The sequence below is a fragment of the Gobio gobio genome, assembly GCF_949357685.1.
Source record: "Gobio gobio genome assembly, chromosome: 24".
In the NCBI taxonomy this organism is placed as follows: Eukaryota; Metazoa; Chordata; class Actinopteri; order Cypriniformes; family Gobionidae; genus Gobio; species Gobio gobio.
Genome location: NC_137120.1, coordinates 15,036,081 through 15,058,443, shown reverse-complemented (window position 1 = coordinate 15,058,443; position 22,363 = coordinate 15,036,081). Strand labels below are relative to the sequence as shown.

Below are 22,363 nucleotides of genomic sequence, written 5' to 3'. Positions count from 1 at the left end.
TTCTGAAGATGCCAGTGATGATGATGATGATGAAGATGAAGCCCAAGCATGCTGTGTGAGAGTCCTGATTCACTGAACAGCTTCATTCATTTTGCAGTAGGGCAGAGCAGATGGCAGTGAAGCGGTGCAGAGACTCTTCTATAATAACAGAGAAGACCTGTCTCTGATAGTACAGTCAAAGCAGTCTACACATGTTCCGCGCGAATGAACCGGATACTGGAGCGCATTTAACCGACCGACGGGAACTTCTAATGGAAATATAACAGAATTATTCACACTCTGAAGCCCTGGATATACATTAACTGGCTTTATTGACAGGTAATCCAATAGTATTCCTCGCTTGAGGAAGGAAGGTAGCCTGTTCTATCTGACTGTGCGAGGACAACATGAAGGTGAAGTCCAGAGATGAGAGTCTGAACACGGGAGAATGTGACGGATCCCATGACCTGCTGACGGGTGAGTACTCAAGCCTACGACACGCACAATTCATACTTTTTTTATCTAGTCATTTCTCGGGTTAAAGTTGACTGACCCCCCAAACTCTTGACTGACATTTTAGTTGTTTTGTTTATAGGTTTTCACTTTTCAAAAATACTTTTACCGCCTGTTTTCCCATGTAACGAATTGTGTCTGCATACAAGCTCAAATTAGACATGACTGTTAGGCTACGTAACAGTTGTTGTGCCGAGCAAATAACGCATTTTAATGAGCGACATTGCGATTTAATCATATTAAGCTTCACGAGTTTTATGTTTAAAGGCTGTTTTTGCTTAGGCTATCTGACAGGATTTAGATTTATCTCACTGTCGATTCTAACATTATTTTATTGACTACATAAATTACTTATTTAACTTAACAGTGTGCTTTAATGCTCACTCTCGTTTCATGTTTCATACTTGAAAGAGAATAGGATACACTGCAATATCTGGGTAGTAGACAGGCTCTATCTCAAGCTATTTTAAAAAGCATTTAGCTAATTAATTTATATAGGCAATTATTATGTATGCCGTTTTTTCATAATAAATATTATACCAACATAGAGCTCAGATTCATTTTTTTATTATCTAATTTGCTGCTTACTGTCTAAACTGATAACCAGCTTGATCTAAATAAATTATCATATAGCTAACTCATACTTTACAGCTAATTTCTGTGAAATCTGCACCAGTAACAAACCTGATAGCAAAATGTCTACATCAGTTTTAGATTTGTTAGTTTGTCGTGAAAAAATGACTAAATTAAATACCAAATTCACACACTAACCAACTATCTCAGTCGACCAACTAGGCTACATACTAATTCCCCAGAAAATTGACCAAAGAGGTTTCAATAAATCACTCGACCCATTTAGTCATAACATTATCTTGTCATAACAAGGCTTTATAATATTGCTTAAATAATTGATAAAGTATAGTCAAGTATAGTCAGACTTCTTTGTCAGTGTCACAGCTGTACCATTGCCTTTAGTCAATCTATAAAACATGTTAAGGGCTCCAGACTAACATTAGAGAGCAGCGGCACAAGCGCCACTCAGTTCTACAGATGGAAAATTTATATATTTTATATAATCATAAAATTACAATACTTTAGCTTTGTTTTGTTTTGTTAATAAGTGAGGTTACTAATAATATTACATGTTTTTTTATTGGAAATTTAACTGTGAAGCACTGAGTTTGAATTGATATGCAGATAATATGCAAAAAAACTAATTTTTATAGGGAAAATGTAAATATTCTACTCTTATTTAATGTACCATTGCTTATTCTCACACTGAACTGACCGACAGCTTCAGTGATCATAAAATGAGCACTTTTTACTTGGTTTCTTTTGTCTGGCTATCACCAGACCAAGCTCAGTCTTTTAAGATTGAACATTGGTCTGGGGAGTCTGCTCTGTATTTTCTACTGCACAAGAGGCGTGATCAACGGGCATAGTTCAAATGACTCTGTACGCAATTGGATAGTCCTTCAACCAATCAGACCAACGATCCATCGCTTCTCTATCCGTTGACTACGTCCGAAACCTGGAAAATGCTGCCTTCCGAGGACACATTTGAAGGCATCAAGTCACGTCCGAATCTAATGTTAGCTTTACTTCCTGCCTCCTGAGAGACCTTCATCTGATCGAGTTTTGAAGGCAGCATATATGTATCCTTCGCTGCCTTTGATATCCCACAGTCCTGTGCTTTCCATATTGTGACAGTTGAGCTGGAAAAAAAAAAGATGGCGTTCGAAAGTTGCGTTTGCTGGTCAGTTTGTGTGTAAATGTAGGGTTTTTTTTAACCAACATTTTCCACTTCTGTCATTTCTAGCGCAAAATTACTGATGTAGTACACTGTTAGCAATTGATGTAATTTTTACAATAAATTTTACAACAATGTATTGTATTCACGGTTTTCCTGTAAATGCAAATGCATGACGGGAAATTTTTGGTCAGTCCTGTAATATTATTGTAACTACACTGTAGAAGCGTTATTTTACAGCAACCGCATAGCATTGTGGGATCGCTGCTGTTTGAATTTCGAAATTTACGCGGCCAGCCGGCCAACGGTACCAGAAGTATTCAACCATTTTTGGAAGAAGGAACATCTCAGGTATGTAACATGACATTTATTTTATAAGTCTATGGATATATTAATACCGGTGATCTGAGTGAGTGCTGTTTGTTTAGTTTGGTCTATTTCCGTGACATTAGCGTTAGGTCCCGTTACTAAAATTAGCTCGCCTCGACTCGCTCGCTCCCGGTAGAAACCTCCTGAACTGACCGCGGTGAAGTTCGCGTCTTACTCTATCCAACTTAACTAACTTCACCGTTAGTTAAGTTGGATAGAGTAAGACGCGAACTTCACCGCGGCCCTGAACGGTCAACACCGAAGGAATCATAAGTTACTAACGTAGACAAACTCAGCAGCAGCTGTAACACCGCCGCGGGAGTAAATTAGCTGCACATCGGCTCCTAGCTGGATTATTTCAGACACGGATTTGTTGTCAATTATATCAGAACCAGAGCTGTTGACTTGAACGTCATCTCATCGGCTCGCCTTGTTACCTCGACGGGTACAGTCACAGTTACCTTACAGCCACAAGGCACGAGATTTTCACAATGGAAAAACAAACATGGGGAATACAGTTGAGGCGAGCTGAACTAGTAACTAATGGAAAACCACCACAATGACGATAGCTCAAAAAACGTTAGCATCATTAACATTGGCCCACTAGACTAACGTTAGACTGTAAAAATAAGCATTAGTAGCCCGGTCAGCTTCCTTAGCTCAGGTTATTATTGCATTGATTACCGGTCAGGCTATTGTAACATTATTATGACTTCTGTTTTGCTGTCTTGTAATTGACACCAGGTGTGGGTGAAGTCTTGAATGTCTATTAAGTAAAGAATGGCAGCAAGACCACCTACATTATTAAGGCTCATGTGAGTATAACTTGCAAATACACACACACACACTTACTTTGGCTCGTTCTCTCTTCCAACAGTTATTTTGTAAATTGTTTGTGCAATACCATTGTGTTGATAATATAGTCTTCACACAGACTATCTATTCAAAATTATTCTAATATTCCATAGACAGTCTGAACCGCTATAGGGAATTGACTGGCTAACATCCTTTAACTGTTTTAGATGGTGTAGTATACATACAGTATATTAAAAATATTAGCCATTTTTTTTTCTTCTGTGTTGAGTGGACCATTTTCTTTGTCTCAAATTATATATGGCTGCCTGGCATACTGTATGGAATCTTAAAATAATAGTAATTGTAATTTGCTGTGTAATTTACCTTTTGTAATGTTTACATTTTTATTCCCTAGCCCAATGCCACAGCTGCTGATATCCAGAGAGAGACCCTGCCCAGTACACCTTGCTTAATTGTGCAAGGTATATTCTTCCCTTTTTTGTTTAATAGCACTGTGCTGGAATTCTGCATGCCAACATCGCCACTTGTGTGTGTTTATGTCGTGCAGTTTTCTAGTGCTCTTTTAGTTATCATATTGTAATGCATTTCAGGAGAGACACTATGCGGACCATGGAACGACATCAACTTGCAGTATCCTAAAGAGGCCTCAAGAACTCTTGAATTTGTCCAAAGGTATGTTTAAACTGTTTACACACTAATAAAGAAAATAGATCTATCATTCTCATATGGAAAGTCCCATTAATCACTTCCTTTTTTCCAGTATTATTAGGCTCTATGATATACTATATGCATTGATGTCAATAGACAGGTTTCCATCCAACTCATTTGCTCATTAAGTGCATTCGTACAAATTTGGCACACTCAAAAAAAAAAAAACATTCTAATTAGAGAGCATTTCCATCAGCTCTGTTATCTCAACGAAATATCGAGTCAATCCACATAAAAACATTTATTCACATTAGAATATTTTATGTGAATTTTTTTCCAGTCAGGATTTCTTTTTCAAATGTACATTAAAAAGTTGGATGGAGACCCAGCTATTGCCATAGTCTGACGGACAGCAGTTTAACATTACGACTTTCATTAATTAATTAATGTCAAATTTGGTGAAGTATGGTTAAGGTATTTAGCAGACCCTTTTGTCCAAAGCGACATACAATATACAGTAGATGCATACATACAATGACATATATTGAAGAAAAACAATGTAAAAGCCAATGTAATTCTAAATGTTAAGTTGTTAAAGGGTTAGTTCACCCAAAAAAATTTTATCCTGTCATTAATTCCTCTTTAAAACCCGTAAGACCTTCGTTCATCTTCAGAACACAAATGAAGATATTTCTGATGAAAACCGAGAGCTCTCTGACCCCTGCATAGACAGCAATGTAACGAACACTTTCAAGGGCCAGAAAGGAAATAAAGACATCGTTAAAATAGTCGATGTGACTCCAGTGGTTTAACCTTAATGTTATTAAGCCACGAAAATACTTTTTGTGCGCAATAAAACAAAAAAAAATTACTTAATTCAACAATTTCTTCTAGCCTGTGTCAGACTCTTACGCTGTTCACATATTGCAAACAGTGCAGCGTTTTCAGAACGCTGGCTTACCATTGGCCGACACTGTTCACGTGAGCACCACGATGCATGTGCACAAGTCGTTCTGCCGTAGAACTAGGAAGTCTAACACAGATGAGAAGAAATTGTTCAATAAAGTCATTTTGTTTGTTTTTTGCGCCTAAAAATAATTATCGTCGCTTTGTAAAATTAAGGTTGAACTACTGGAGTCACATGGAAGATTTTAATGACGTCTTTACTTCCTTTCTGGCCCTTGAAAGTGTTCGTTACATTGCTGTCTATGCAGGGGTCAGAGAGCTCTCGGTTTTCATCAGAAATATCTTCATTTGTGTTCTGAAGATGAACGAAGGTCTTATGGGTTTGGAACGACATGAGGAATTAATGACAGGATTTACATTTTTGGGTGAACTAACCCTTTAACAACTTAACATTTAGAATTACATTGGCTTTTACAATGTTTTTCTTCAATATATGTCATTGTATGTATGCATCTACTGTATATTGTGTCGCTTTGGACAAAAGGGTCTGCTAAATACCTTAACCATACTTTACGACTTTCATTAATTAATTAATGTCAAATTTTGTGATGTTAAACTGCTGTCCGTCAGACTCTTCTGTTTAAATAAATGTCCTGCAGGGGAATGAATACCAACTCTAGATAGAACAGACACTTAACGGCAATAGCTGGGTCTGTTGTAATATATAAATTGTTAATGTTAAGTACATCAAGGTAGTTTTCTTCTATCAGCAAGTAGGAATTAGGTAACTTTGTATTTTTTTACACTTTACATCAACAGATATGAAAACTTATGAAACTTTTTTTTTTTCTCTCTCTCTCTCCCAGGCGGGCAGCAAAGCAGAGAAGAGACACAGGCTCAACACAACTGTCTGCACCCTCTTAAGAACTCCTGGACTTTTGAGTTGATGGGCTAGTAGTGGTGTGAGCCTTTATAGTAAACCCCCACCTCCCCCCTGATGATGGGCTCTCTGGACATCTGGAAATGAGCTGGATTCTCCCGTGAGACTGTAATTTTTGTATGAAAAAAAAAGTGGATACTTTTATAAGTGTGTAATGTGTTGTTGCATAGTGTGTTAATAAAACAAAGAAAAGAGGCCATTGTATTGTTGTTAATTGCGGAAGACAGAAAATTACAGTATTTTATTGTAATATTTACAAATAACAGGAATATTTAATTGTAATTCTGTCCTGTAAAATTACAGGAAATTCCTGGCAACTGAGTTGCAGTAAATTTACAGGAAATTATAATAAATTACAGCATTTTACTGTCATAATCACAGTAGTATTGCTGTATAAATACAATACTTTATTGTATTAAAAAAAACAGGAAAAATACTGTATCTAACTTGCTGTAAATTTACGGCAACTAGTTGCCAGGAATTTCCTGTAAAATTACAACAAATTTTTAACAGTGTAATTAAATATTTGTTTAGTTCTCACCAAAGCTCGCTCTATTTTGCTATAGATCATTAAACAGTTACACTGCCTAAGCAGTCCATCCGAAATTCGTTTCGTGAGGTGCCTTCATGCACAAACGCTGCCTTACAAGTCATTGTCTGATAAGGCAGTGAGGCAATGAGTAAGCTGCCTAGGTTTTCGGACACAGCCAGAGTGTTAAACCCGCTAATAGTGCGCCGGGTGGATAAGCTGGTTTGTGATTGGTCCCCGCAAATTTGTAAAAGAAGCAGGATAGTACAGGTTTCCAGCCTGAGCTGGGCTGGGTTTACCCAGTCTATGCTTTCTGGGTAATCCAGTTAATTGTTTTTCATGAGACTTTGTGACTTTTTCCCCTTTTTCCATATTAAGAAGTGGAAATGGCTAATAAGTCAATAAGTGCTCCTCTGCCACAATCTACTGGTTATAGTGGCAATTTCATGTCTTTTTCAAATGAAAGTGTTTGTTTGCCACAAAGTGGTCTACACGTTTAAACTTTTAGTTTTACAAATCATCACATTAAATATAACATTAAAATGGGATAATATTTGGAGATTTGAAGTGCTGGAAAAAGTGTGAAGCCCTTGAAAAGTGCTTGAATTTCACTCTCAAAAGGTTGTACCAACTCTGAGATGAATAATGTAAAAAAAAAAAAAACACACATTCGCCTATTTCTGCCACAAAACCATGTGGTGATACACAAGGCCAAATGAGAAACTGATAAACAAAATACAGAATGTCTTTCAATGAGGTCAGAGTCCTGATCTCATCCGAGATGCTATTTGAAAATTGACTATTAGTAAACTGGTATCCTCAGACTCGGAACGCTCTAAGGGAAGTGGACGACCCTGTTTTAAAGACTGAGGGTACTATACACAACCCGTGAAGACTCGTAAACCAATGGGAGCTAGCAAAGAACGCTTGCTACAACCACTCAAGCTGTCCTCTGGTGTCTCAAGAAAACCAGTTCTCGCAAAGGTGCTCAACAATGAAGTGTGTTTGCAATTCCAGGCAAAAAAACACTCTCTGAAACCCGACCTAGCTTACCTATGGGGAGCAGAGGTACCCCCTCAGCCGTAGGGGAGGGTTCTACACTCAATCCCTGAAGACTCGCTTAACAAGGGAATCAGTGCTCATGATTCATCAATAACTTACATACTAAAATTTACTCTAAATTAGGAAAAAAATACTCTGGGTGGCCATGTACATGTGTTAAGATACAATTTTATGCATAGATATGTCATATTAAAGGTGGGGTGAGTGGTATTTCAAAACTGCTTTAGAAAAGTGTTTCAGGCCGAGTACCAAAACAAACTTAAAGCCAATCAGCAGTAAGGGGCGTGTCTACTAATGATGGTGAGAAGAGCTCAGTGCACAGTCAAAAGACACGACACAGTACGGACATTAGCCGAGCGACGACAGAAAAAGAGAGATGGCAGATAAAAAAACAAATGTGGAGGATGTCTGTGGTGCAAATGAAGCCTTACGATCAGGCAAGAAGTAGGACCCGTGTAAATATCAGATCAGCTTTCCAGCGCTGCAGATAACTCAAGGAGTGAAGGCAGAGGTTCTTTATTTCTTCTCGATTGGCGAGTAACACTGATTTTGTTTTGTTTCACAGAACTAATATATGCTGGCTTTTGCTTGAATATGCTCATGTGTCATGTTTGCTTGCTTGTCCATTGTATGTGTGGGGCAGAGCTATCAAAATAGGGGCGTTGGTTACCAGAAAGCACTTACCCCACCTTTAAGTATCTGTTTAGACATTATTGTTATAGGACTGTAACAGGATAGGACAGTTTACTCGTATGGATATTTTGCACACTATTTATCATTATATAAGTGACCTTAATCCAGAGTGCATCAGTCATTTGGCAAAGCATTGTTCAGTGTGTTGTTCATAAACTGAATGTAGGGCTGTGGTGTTTGTGCTGCTGCTGATGCGCACCATCATTTATTATGGGCTGTATGCACCTGTGCGCGTGCGCTGTGTGTTCAGCGTAGCGCTGGTTTTGTTTGTTTTTCCATCCCAGTATAAATAAGCTCTGGAGGAACAGGTGTTTGAAATAATTCACCAAAATGAAGTGACATGAACTTGGGTTGATGATAGGTAAAGCTCAGTACCACCAGTAAAAAATGCACTCAATGAAACTGATTTCAGGTCTGATCTGAATATAAAGTACTTTCATTTTTATTTTGCCTTTGACTTTTAGTTTGATGTTTTATTCATGACTCGTTTGCATTTGTTTGTTCCAATGGATCACTTTAATAACAGTCTTTGTTTGTGCATTCCAGACAGGCTATTGGTGCACTAGTTAAGTTACATCAGTAAGTGGCGAAACATTACTGTGAGTTTATAAGTATGATTCATTCACTCAACCGATTCATTCAAAATCGCTGATTTATGTAGGAACAAAGCAAGCCAGCTAACACACATCATACCAGTAATGCAACTTATTGATAATTTTATAATTTACTAAGGCTGCGTTCCAGTAGGTCAGAAGATTAAGATGGACGTGTCCAGGCAAAGATGGACACATCTAGGCAAACCTTTGTCCTTACTTTTTTGGTAAACAAACACATAAAAATGCTGTATTTTGCACAGACAATGCCAAAGTATCATGTCCACAAATAGTAGTTGTATAGTACTGTGTGCACCTCTGAGTTTATTTAGACACAGACAAAAAGAAGTGCTAATAAACAATATATTACTTCTGTTTCACTGTTGATGCGCTGAGAAGCCATATTGGATTCTGAAGTCGGGGTTGTTGCAGTTTCCCCAAGTTTCCCAGATGCAACTTTGACTTGAGGGGGCGTTCCAATTAAAAGTTCCTACTGGGAACTAGGACTTTCCCATTTTTTAGGACAAATGGAACGCAACTACAATGTCACATGCTCGTATATTTATTACCATCAAATTACCAACAAATTTATTACCAATTACCAATCACTTGAGGTTATAAGATAACCAAGAATGTTCCAGTTACATACTACGTATATTCGTAGTACGTGGGTAATTTCATTAGCCTGACGTCGTCATACTCAGTCTGATACTGCTCCATTGGGCTGTGATTATGAGGCGTGTTTTAACCGAACCAGGATAGAAAATGCCTCTGCACTCAATTGGATAGACCTACAACCAATCAGAGCAACAGAGTAAGTTAAGTATGTTGAGCGATGCATAGTTGTCAACAGAACTTAACTGCACGCATGCTGGAAGAAGTAGAAGAAGAAAATGAGTGTAAACGATCTTTGCCGGTGTTGTAAAAAAGAATTTAAGGATACATGGAGTACTTACCAACACAATCATCATTTTTGGGAGAAACAGTAAAGGTGAATGCACATACGAACAAGTTCTCTGTTTAGGATTCGAACGAATTTAACCCAAGCTCTCTTTGGTGACGTGGATGGTTACGTTACTGTTGGTCATCTGTCCATCATCGTATAAAGCCCGCTCTGAAAATTTGATTGGTCCTAGCAGCTCTGGTTTGAGCATAGTTGCTCCACAACAGTTCAAGTCCAGACCGAACTTCCCCACCTCAAATGTTGTGGACGGGGCTAAGTTTGGCTGGCATCCAGGCTATAATTTCATGTCTTATTTGTAAAGTAACTGCAACGTCGTATGTCCGTAATTTCATTACCATGAAGTTAAACATATGTTCTGATAATTGGAATTTAAAATTAAATGTCAGTCTCAAAATGTACATTTCCCTTAAAGGGGCTATATGCAACTTTTTCCCAAAAATAAACGTAACAATAGCCTTTTTATTTTACCATTTATGACTCAAACATCTCCTGATGAGCATACTGACACCTTGTCCGCTCACAGTGGGTGCACCTATAAGCCTGTATCCTATTTTTCCTATTTTCTGGCGGGTCGTTTTTTCCCGTGCTGTCTGCGGATGTGACGTCACCACCACTGCGAGAGCGAGCAGAAAATAAGAGCAGTTCTGTTTTTTGGCCACAGGTGTCAGTTGCGAGTTTAAATTTCAGAAAAACGCATATAGCCCCTTTAAGATAAAATATTTTTATTTTCATCAAAACAAAAGATACGGATGATAAGCGACTGTCTTTATGAGGGATTCAATCATTCATTCAACTGATTCTAAAAGCACTAATTCATTCAGGAACGCCACTACTGTCCCAGCAAACACAGAACGTTCCCCTAACGTTGTCATATGGTTCCCATTTGGTTATTTTTGGTTATGTTCTGGGAACATACTGGGAATGTTAGGGGAACATTCTTAAAAAAACTTCAGGGAACATTCTATTTATGTAAAGATAACTTTTACCAACAGAGAACATTATGATGTCTGTTCTTTTCTGTTCAATTATTCCCAGAACAATCTGGGAATAATTGTTAGCTGTCAACTGTCTGTCACTAATGGTTACAGCAAGGATGAGTAGATGCAGGTACTGATTGCAGCAGTAAAACTTTAATAAACTATAAATCAAAAAACCAAACACTCAGGAGATTATTAGCACACAGGAACAGAACAACTAATATAGCCGTAGAAGGGACAAGTGAACAAGGGAAACTCAGGACTTAAATACACAAAGGTATACAAGGAAACTCAATGACACAACATGAACAGGGAAACTAGGTCAGGATACACATGGCAGGGAAACAGAACCAGAACAGAACCAAACCAAAATACAATGAACAACACATAACCCCCCCTCCGGAAAGGCGTGTCCTTGCACCGTAACAGGAAGTCCAACTGAGGAGGGAGAGTGGGGGCTCTAGAGGTGGACGGAGGGCTGGCAAAAGGCAGGACATCAAAGGAGATGATGGAAGGAGAGATCAGGGCGGCAATGATGGTGGGAGGAGCCAGGAGCAGGAGGAGCCAGGCGGGGACCCAAAACACAGACAGGATGATGTTGACAAGTTGAGGGAGGAAGGAGCCATGGTGGAGGTTTGGCATATGACAGCAAGGGGACGACTGATAGAAATGTAGTGGAACGCTGGGAGCAGATGAAGAGCCAGCAAGACCGGGCAACACAGATGGTTCTGGAGGCCGAGGCCGAGCAGCAGCAATGCGATTTCAAGGTGGAGCCAGGATGCCTGTGGACTGAGCCGGAGCTGGAAGGAAGGCGGAGTCAGATGGAGCCGAAGGGGTGGAGAGACGCAGCGCAGTGGACAGCTTGTAAGTTAGTGCCACAGGCAGGGTGACGTCTGACCAATGCGAAGCCAGAGGGACGAGGGAGCCCTGTGGAGCCACAAGGAGGAGGTCTCTGGTAGAGCCAAGGGAGGGAGGAGTTGAAGCGAAGCCAACAGGTTGATAGACTGAGGTGGAGTTGTCAGCGACTGGAGGCAAAGCTGGGGGATCCTCTTTACTGGGCAGAGCTAGAGACCAGAAGACCCGAGGTAAATCCACACCATGGAGAGGAGTCAGAGGAGGAGCCAAGGGACTTAAGCCAACCAGTGGAGGCGGGGCTGAAGAATTGGCTCTTTTTTGAAGAGGAGGCGGGAGAGGGAGACACGTGAGACTATGGGTGTTTTCACACTTGGTCCTTTTCAGGGGTCTGAGCGTGGTTCGCATGATATTTTGCCCATATGTGAACACTCCACACGATCTCAGACCCCTTTAAAGCGAACCAAACCGAGACCATCTTGGGAGGTGGTCTGGGTACGGTTCGCTAAAAACACGCAATCTGAACACAAACCGCTCTGGGCTTCCTTGATTTTTCTGTTCGCGAATTCCAATGTAGTTTGGTCATCAGATGCCTCCGTTCAAATCGTCTGTTCATCATGGCTGCTTCTTCTGGCAAATCTCTACAAATTATTCGTTCACAACTTACACTTGTTTATTGCAATTTAAACCGCTTCCGAACTGTGTAAGAGAGACGCGGCTGCGTGCCATGTCAGTTTAAAATGGTGTTACGAGCACACACACCTAAAGCGCGTGCACAGAAGCCAGCTGTCACAGCGCGTGTACTAAACGGAATCTTTAGCGTCTTATTGCGTTTATTTTAAAGTGTCAAAAATAGACAAATTTCACATAAACAGGTGGTTTTGTCTCAAGTGAATGTAAACATCTGCATTACTAGCCTAATATAAGAACCAGTAGAGTACCACATTCCTACTAAAGTGGACCAAAAAATTATCTGAGTCCTCTTCCAGGTACAAGGACAGTGTGAACATGAAGAGAACTGGGTCCTTTTTCACTTGGTTCACCTCTTGGTCCACTTAAAGGAGTCTGATTTCGGTTCTTTTAAAAAGGACCCAAGTGTGACACCCTTTGAGATGGGCGGAAACACAGGAGACATTGAGCTGGACGGGACCAGCGGGGACAGGAGATTAAGGTGAATTAAGGTTTATGTGGTGACCTCTTCACATAATCAGTTTACCACATAATCAGTTCCATGAAGCTCTCTACGCACTGTTCTTGAGCTAACCTGAAGGCCACATGAAGTTTGGAGGCCTAGTGCTTGATTTTATTCACCTGTGGCCATGGAAGTGATTGGAACACCTGAATTCAGTGATTTGGAGGTGTGTCCCAATACTTTTGGCAATGTAGTGTATCTTTATAGCTTGCAATTCTGGCTTTTTTTTCCTTAAAATTGTGAGCTTGCAATTGTGAGGACAAAGTTAGAACTCTACGATAAAAAGTCACAATTAACTGTAACTTGAATTCACGATATTTATCAATATAAAACTGCTTGGTTTGGCTTCTGAATAAGCAGTGCTTCATGCATCGCTACACTATAGACCTACTTTGCCCATAAAATTTCACCAAAGTCTTGCTAATGTGGCCATGCCTTTATAATACATTATTGGTCATTTGTCCCACTTCTATGGAATTTACTGATGTCAAGTGCCATGTCCAGCACACTCAAAAGGGTCAAAGAAACCGTGTGTGCCCATATTCTTTTATTTTTTTGGTTAAATTCAATTCTTCAGATTCAGTGATCCGATTAATTTTTGAATCAAAGCCAGAGCAGCAAACTGTGCCAACTGACTTTGACAGACACCCATTTTGCGAAATGTTTTGTGTCCTTGTAATGCAATTTAAATGATTTACAAAGCACTTTTTTCATAGCTAAGCAGTTCTCTGTGTTTGCAGGTAACCCTCCCTCAGGCCAGAGAAAAAAGAACATGAAACAGCGCTTCCTCAAGCTTTTGCCCTGCTGTCATGTGGACTCCACCCCTGCTGTCAGCCAAAGCAAGTGATCCACTGTCTGTTGCTTTCCTTTCTGTGAACTCTTCTTCCTTGACTGATTAGACATATGTCTCTAAAGTAAATTCAGTACTGTTTTTGCAATTTCTGTATGTTTTCTTTATGTTTTCATCTGTTATATAGACAGTCTTGAGGAGGATTTTGAGCTTGCTACCGTGTGCTACAGGCCGGATAGTCTGGATAAACTGATAGAACAGACCAAGTTCACCAGAACAGAGCTAAAAGTCCTCTACAGAAGTTTCAAAAATGTAAGAAACGTAATGCTTTTGTACGGTCCTCACCAATTTGGCCTGTTAATGGCCTTAACAATAATGGTGTCTTCACCAGGGTTGCAAAGGGGCTGAAAATTTCCGGTAAATTTCCAGAAACTTTCCAAAAATGTCCCCAAAAATGTCAAGGATTTGGAAACTTTGCAACCCTAGTGTTCACTCTTGTCAGGTTTGGTTGGATTAAATATAACTCTGGTGCGATTGCTCTGTTAGTGCAGTTCATTTGAATAAGTGTGAGCGCTGCCATCTGAACCCTGGTGTGCACCAATGGAACGAGAGCCCTGAAAGATGGGTTTTGGTCTGTTTCTAAACAAACTCTGGTGCGGTTCCAGAGTGCAAGAGTCTGCTTCTGGAAGTAAAAACCCCATTCATTTTCTCCATAGGGAAATTCATTGTTAAAGGGTTAGTTCACACAAAAATGAAAATTCTGTCATTAATTACTTACCCTCATGTCGTTCGACACCCGTAGGACCTCCGTTCATCTTCGGAACAGAAATTAAGATATTTTAGTTGAAATCTGATGGCTCTGAAAGGCCTCCATTGGCACAATGGCACTTTACACTCTCAAGACCCTTAAAAGGTACTAAAGACGTTGTTACAAAGTCCATCTCACTACAGTGGTTCTAAAATAACTTTATGAATCGGCGATAATAGTTTTTGTGCGCAAAAACCCTAAATAACTACTTACATATTGATGACGATTTCAAAACAAGGCATCATGAAGCTTCGAAGTGTTATGAATCAGTGAGCCGAATCATGATTCGGATCGCGTGTCAAACCGCCAAACTGCTGAAATTTGGCGATTCAAACCGCTGAATCGACTCGCTGATTCGAAACGCTTCGAAGCTTCATGATGCCTTGTTTTGAAGTCGTCATCACTATGTAAGTCATTATTTAGGGTTTTTTTGCACACAAAAACTATTATCGCCGATTCATAAAGTTATTTTAGAACCACTGTAGTGAGATGGACTTTGTAACAACGTCTTTAGTACCTTTTAAGGGTCTTGAGAGTGAACCGTGCCATTGTGCCAATGGAGGCCTTTCAGAACCATCAGATTTCAACTAAAATATCTTCATTTCTGTTCCGAAGATGAACGGAGGTCTTACGGGTGTCGAACGACATGAGGGTAAGTAATTAATGACAGAATTTTCATTTTTGGGTGAACTAACCCTTTAATGATAACTTTTAAACCTTTACAGACAGCCTTACTGTGAGCTACGAGGTTGTTGATCGATAGTATTGGCTTCTGTTGAAGCCGTCAGCCTTCATTATTTCAACTTAGTTTTGAAAATCATGTTTAACAGCGGAATTCGTGGTGGGAAACTTCATTACCCATGATGCTGTGTAGAAAATTCCACCAATCAGAGTCAAGACAAGCAAAATCCGCCAAAAGAGCTCTTAAGCTCCGCCCACTCCTGTTACGAACTGGGTTATAGTGTCGGAGTTAGAATCCATTTGCAGGAAGTTTACCAAATCAAAAACCAGGGAGAAGTAGTTGAAATAACAGGCAGCAATTAAGTCACTTGAAAACAATCCAACCTGGCAAACAAAGCAGAAGGTCAATCCAACAAACGATATCCAAGGAAACAGGCATGATGGTCATAAAAACAGACAAGAACAACAGGCAATGGAAAATGCTCGGTAAGGCAGTGGAAACTGGCAAAACTTAGCATGCTATGAATATGGCTTTACATGTGGCAAACAGGAAGTAATGAACGATCAATACTCGATCAGTCCATGTTCAATACTTGGGAGAGAGCTCCCTCTGGTGGCCCGGCTGAATGGGAGTCAGCCTCAGTACTTACAACTCCCATGAAGCACTGCGAATGATCGGATCAAGTCGATCTCCTTATAGTCTCAAAATACAGTATTTCAATATATATGCATATTTTGCAATAAACTTAAAATATATATATATATATATATATATATATATATATATATATATATATATATATATATATATATATATATATATATATATATATATATATATATATATATATATATATATATATATATAAAATTCATATTTATATCTCCATTGTTTTTAATTTGATTATGCTGTTCGCAATGCTTCATGAGATTGCAGTTCTTTCCATCACTAAAGCCGTTAAATACACAGTCTTTGTCTTTTTTTCCAACTCTGTTTTGCTTCAAATCAAAGTTTGTAATATTGTGATTCCCTTTGTAGCTGATTGGTTCACGGCTTTTAATGCTTTAAAGGAATACTTTTTTGAAATCCCTATGGGACAAATGAATGGAAGAAATACTTTGGGAATCAACACCCCTGAAAAAAGGGGCGGGCATTAATGCACTCTATTAAACAGGCAAAAAAAGGTTACTGTACCTTTAAGACTCCTAAATGTAAACCACCTCTGTTGTGATTGGCTAACTCCTTAACATATAAAGACAGATTACTCACGGTTTGGGGGTTTGCTGACAGTCTCATTTGGGGAATCTGGTTTTCCAAAATACCAACTATTTTGGCGAATTGTTCATATAAATTCATACAATCTCATTTGTACACTTTTGTACGAGCGAGCAGCTCATGCCCCATGGGATAGGTTTAGGGGTGCAGGTTCACGCCTAGTTTTTAACTGTATAAACCCTACGTTTTGCTACCAAATCACACTGTATGAATTTGTAAAAAATTGTAAAATACGTACTTTTTCTCATGAGATCAGTTCGGCCCCTTTAAAGAGCACACGAGACGTTTTCTTCTTCCTGGCACATATCCAAGGGCTCTGTCCCTTTTAAAAAAATATTTTCTCAAATCATTGTATTTATATAATATTTTTCAATGTATTGTTCATGATTCATGAAAAGTATTTGATTGTGCTGTAGGAGTGTCCAACTGGAGCAGTAAACGAAGAGACTTTTAAGTTGATCTACTCTCACTTTTTTCCTCAAGGAGGTGAGTGCATAATGCATGAAGGCAATTCAATTGAATTCATTTGTTCCAACTCTTTAATTACTCGAATTTAAACCAGGCCTCTTTTGCTTCTCAAATTAATTTGCATGCTTTATGCTCGATCTCTTGAAGATTCTAGTGCATATGCACATTTCCTTTTCGAGGCGTTTGATCGACGCAGGAACGGAGCAGTGAGTTTTGAGGTCAGTTTGCGGTCAGTTTTGAGGTCAGTTGTTTATTCTTATACTTATATTTATTTGATTCAATTTTAAACCATATAGTAATATACAATCGTTATGTAAAAAGTATCTTAAAGTCAATTACATGGATTTTGTACTATAATAGCAATGGTTTTGTTTTGTTTTTAATTATTATTTTCACAGTACTCAGTACTTTCTTTTACACATAGTCTCTTATTTCTCATTGGCTTCAGGACTTTGTGGTTGGCCTGTCAATCATTTTGCGCGGTACCGTCACCGATAGACTGTGCTGGGCCTTCAGTTTGTATGATCTCAATAAAGATGGCTGCATCACTAAAGAGGTATCTTATGTTTTTTTTTTTTAAATATGTATTTTAAATGGTATTTTGAGATTTATTTCAGCCGAATCCATTACTGTATTCACTCATTTATTGTGTCTGTTTCAGGAGATGAATGATATTATGAAGTCCATTTATGATATGATGGGGAAGTATACACATCCATATATGAAGGACTGTGCATCTAGAGAACATGTGGAAAGTTTCTTTCAGGTATTTTCTAATATCTATAATATTTCTATAGAGATTCATAGAATTAAAGCTGGAATGATGTCAAAACGAAATGTTTCGCAGTCTTAAAAAGTTTTCTAGGATGTTTTGACTATTAGTTCTAAAATAAATATTTGTTGAAAAGTTTGATAGTTTGATAGTGATAATATAACCACAAAATATACATTTTTTTCATTTAGTTTAAAATTAAAGGCACAGTAAGCGATTTCTGACACTGTTGAAAATTGAAATCAACACCCAAACAATTTTGTGACTATTTGTTAGATGTCTGTTCTGTGTGTGTGCTAAAAATATATTGCGTAGATAGGAGAAAAAAACAAAGTGGATCGGAATGCACCAAAACGCTCTCTTAGCCAATCAGCAGCAGGGGGCGTGTCCACTCTCATTCGACTGTAGAAAGAGAGATAGCTGATTACCAATAAGGAAAAGTCAGAGGAATGTGATTGGAAATGGAAGGGTCACGACGAGGCAAGTGCTTTAGGACCAGCGTAGTATCCGAAGCTTCAGACTGACGGCAGAAGCTTTCATTGGCCAATGACCACCCAGAGGCCGTCTGACTTGTAAAGCAACCAATTAAAGTTAGTTTTGTTCCACGTCATGTCTAGGGGGCGTAAAAATCTAAAGTCGATGTCCTTACGATTTCAGCTGGGTGTACATGTTTTATAAGGGGGGTGCTGGGGGGGTTTGATATTGAGGGACGGTGCCATACTGGAGGATTTTAAACTAAATCATAATATTAAACAGCCCAAACAACACTTACAGATGAACATACAAATGAATGAGCACAGAGTTATGTGAGAACGCTCAGCAGCAAAACTGAGCAAAACGTTCAAAGCAAAAGTGCAGACCCTTTTTAGAAGTATTTCATTTTAGAAGTTATTTTATCTCGAGCGTCGCATTTTTAGAACACTGTGTCATGCTTAAGACGAGGTAAGTTTCATAAAAAAAGCAACAAAGCAACATTTTGAACAGAAAGCTGAGAAAAATTGTTTTTGTCAAAGACTACATCCAGATCAGATTCAGAACGATGATCAAACACAGATGGAGTAGATCGAGTTCATCAACACCCCCAAAGCTTCACAGTCCTAGAGCTCGCCCTGGGTTAAAATTTCATTCAGTAACATTAGATAGTTTTGATTTTATATGATGTTTAATGTTGAGGATCGCATTATTTTACATATGCATCAGCTTACATATGATCGCTTGTTTTTTGCGTCTTCTTCATCTGTGTTTTGATCAGGAGATTCTGTACTCATTCAGATGATGCGTAATAGCGCCCCCTAGCGTATAAAAAAGCCTGGCTTTGGCAGGGAAGCGTTAATTGGTCTTAAATTTACCTTCACAAAACCTGCAGAAACCTTGCTTTTAAAAGTTTAACTTATTTTAACTTGCGCGCCACACTTTTAGAACGCTGTGTCATACGCGAGATGATGCAAAAGATGCAAGACACAAGCGCAACGGCTAAAGACGTCCGTCTAGCACATGTTTACATAGAAAAACAAAAGTTGCGTATTGGAATGGAAAAGCATGTTCTGTGTGAACGGCCCCTGATGGCGATGAATGCTTTAATGAAGACCTCTATATTTCGTTTTTTTGGAACTGTCGGATGTTAGGTGTTGCTGTGTTGTGTAGCGTGTTTGCTATTTCGGGGGCGGAGCAATGAAGGGAGGGGTGTGTGTGTTTGGGTGTCAATTTCAAATATCAACAGTGTTTTTCAAAAATCGTTTACTGCACCTTTAAGATATGATATAAAATCTTGAGTAGGAACAGGGAACGTTCTCAAAATGTTATGAGCAAAAATTCTCCCAGTGACGTTAATCCGGTTGTGAAGTCTGACGTCACGCGGCAGCGCTTCCGGATCCAAACGCTCTCTCTCATACCTCTCATACATAAGAAAAACAACTAACGTTGCTAATATACACACACAATGTGGTGTGATACCACAAAAAAATTATAATCATAACCTTTATCTCTATACCAAAATTCCAGACAGTGATTCATCTTTTATAAATCAATAAAATATTAATATCTGTGACGATGTGAGCACAGAGACTTGTGTAGACTGTAAGTATTTAAAATGTTTAACTTTTTAAAATGTTTGATGCTTAATATGAATAATAATAATTCTCAAGTGAAACGAGTTGGGGTTTGGACCCAGAAACGGCGTTCTGTACGTCACGACTTAACAAGTGGATAGAACTTTTGTTTAAAGTTATTTGGTATTTAATAATGTTCTCAAAACATCATTAAATAGAAAAAAAAATTCTGAAATGTTTTAGTTGGATGTTTTAAAAAAAAAAAAAAAAATTATTAAAAAGTAATGTTCCCATAATGTTTGCAAAACAACGCATAACAAATAATAATAATAATAATTTTAAAAAACATCCAGAAATAACGTTTTCATAACTTAATGGGAACGTTAGCAACATTTCTGGGAATACATATTTAATTTATTATTTAAAGGTGCAATATGTAACATTTTTGCAGTAAAATATCCAAAAACCACTAGGCCAGTGTTATATATTTTGTTCAGTTGAGTACTTACAATATCCCTAATGTTTCCAACTATTCGTAAATCGTGAGAAAATTGTTATTTTAACCAATGAACCGGGACGTGTGAGTGAGTCGCCTGTTAATTGTGTCATATCTGTGTTACCCTCGGTTTCCGGTTTTATTAGCAGAACCGCTTTACTCTCACTGCAGTGTGCAACAAGTGTCATAGCAGTCGCCGAGTGAACGCACAGAGTAACGTCATAACATAATTTACAACACACTTAGATATCTAATATGATAAACAGAGCTGCGTTACCTCATACTCATGACCGGAAAAGCGTAAATGCCGCCCGACTGTGGCATAATAAAAGTCCCGCTGCTCGCGAGATGTGTGTTGTGTTCATCTTATTAACAATCGCTCCTGCGGCCTTGCTCAGCTCCACAACACTCGGTCCTGCTCTGCTTCACTACAGTAATGTTAATAATCGCATCCATGAACATGATTTCTGCCCGAGTCCTATCCCGATTATTTTCCACCGGCTGTGAGGTAAAGACCACATATCCCAAGTTTCTGCGCTCAAACTTGGCGTCATCAAGCTACGCCTTTGTTTTGAATAGGCGACCTCTAGCGGACGGAAAATTTACATAGTGCACCTTTTAATTATTATTATTTATAATGCTCGCCATTGCACCATATAGATCTGAAATTATTGATTGTTTTTCTGTTTGCTCTCAGAAAATGGATCGTAACAATGATGGTGTCGTCACAATGGAGGAATTCCTGGAATCCTGTCAAATGGTACAAGCATGGCACCAAAATTAATATTTTTATGCTTTTGGTATTAAAGGAACACTCCGACTATTTGGGACTTTCGCTTATTCACCATATCCCCCAGAGTTAGATAAGTCCATACATACCATTCTCATCTCCGTGTGTGCCATAACTCTGTCTGACGCACCCACCGCTAGCCTAGCTTAGCACAAAGACTGGGGGTTAATGGCTCCAGCTAGCCTACTGCTCAATAAGTGACAAAATAACACCAACATTTTCCTATTTACATGTTGTGATGTGTATAGTTACATCGTGTACTAAGACTGACGGAAAATGAAAAGTTGCGAAATGCACTTAAAAATCATTCCTGCGTAATAATCAAGGAACGTTGCTGCCGTAGTATGGGTGCAGCGGCGCAATGAAATTACGCAGTGCCTGAAAATAGTGGTATGTGTAAATGGCATGTGAACGGTATGTATGAACTTATCTAACTCTGGGGGATACAGTGAATAAGCTAAAGTCCCAAAAATGATAATGATTGTAATGATTTTTCATATGTTCTTTGTTTTGTATATCATTTTTGCTCAGGATGAGGCCATCATGGAGTCCATGCATATGTTGGATCATGTCATTTAGCTCTATAGGATGATCGCAGCAGCAGTTTCTGATCCAGCACTTCCTCCATCCCGTCCTGAACCGCTGCGATGCGAGCGTGCCACGCTATCTCACTTCACAGATCCGCTGTTATATGACACGTCTTTGCATGTTTATATATATGTATCATTTTTAAGATATAATGTGATTAGATCAATTAAGCCAGTTCAACATAAAAGGCACTTAGAATGGGAATCATTCAGTCATTTTGTTTAATGGCGCTAACATCACCATTATAAGCACAACCTACAAAAATGATTAATGTCAGATGTTATTAATTTATTTGTTTTGTAATGCATTACTTAAGATGATTGTAAATATATATATGCACAGCAATGTATAATTAATATTGCTTAAGGGAATGATGGTGGAAACATATGAACTATGCAAAAGTGGGACAATTTTTGGTAGAATCGCAATGGAGCACTAATAAATGTTTTACATTATATTTATCTATTTATGTCATGAATGCAGTTTATTTCTGGCGATAAGACTTTTTAACACACATTAAACTACTTGAAACAGCAATTTAAATGTTTTAAACATATCTTAAAATATGTTAAGACATACATTTTCAGTACATGATGCATATTTAATGTGGAATTTTTTTCATGTGTTTGCTAAGCTGTCGGAATGTGTGATGATTATATCGACCTTTTCTTATTTGTTTTATTTATTTATTTTATTTAAAATAAATGTATGATTGCTATGCACTACAGTGTTGATTGCATTTCTATGCTCATAAATGTGTTAACATTTTAGCAATAATAAAAAAATAAGCTAAATTAATATATGAATATAATAATATAAAAAGGGTCACATTTTGTATATTTGAATGATAACCTCCTGGCTAC

General features: G+C 38.4%; 1 protein-coding gene and 1 long non-coding RNA gene across 2 annotated transcripts; both read left to right on the top strand.

The window, feature by feature from the left end:
- The first annotated feature begins 25 nt into the window (after window positions 1–25).
- Window positions 26–22,221, top strand: kcnip2 (Kv channel interacting protein 2). Its single transcript, XM_079807744.1, has 9 exons — window positions 26–456; window positions 13,524–13,622; window positions 13,761–13,885; window positions 16,755–16,824; window positions 16,954–17,024; window positions 17,255–17,362; window positions 17,468–17,572; window positions 20,820–20,882; window positions 21,444–22,221. Exons 1-9 carry the CDS (start codon window positions 387–389, stop codon window positions 21,489–21,491), a joined length of 759 nt encoding a protein of 252 aa, XP_079663870.1. The 5' UTR covers window positions 26–386; the 3' UTR covers window positions 21,492–22,221.
- LOC307121024 lies at window positions 2,500–6,097 on the top strand. Its single transcript, XR_013815920.1, has 4 exons — window positions 2,500–3,426; window positions 3,822–3,888; window positions 4,018–4,099; window positions 5,848–6,097. It is a non-coding gene; the product is annotated as an uncharacterized lncRNA (long non-coding RNA).
- Window positions 22,222–22,363: the final 142 nt, after the last annotated feature.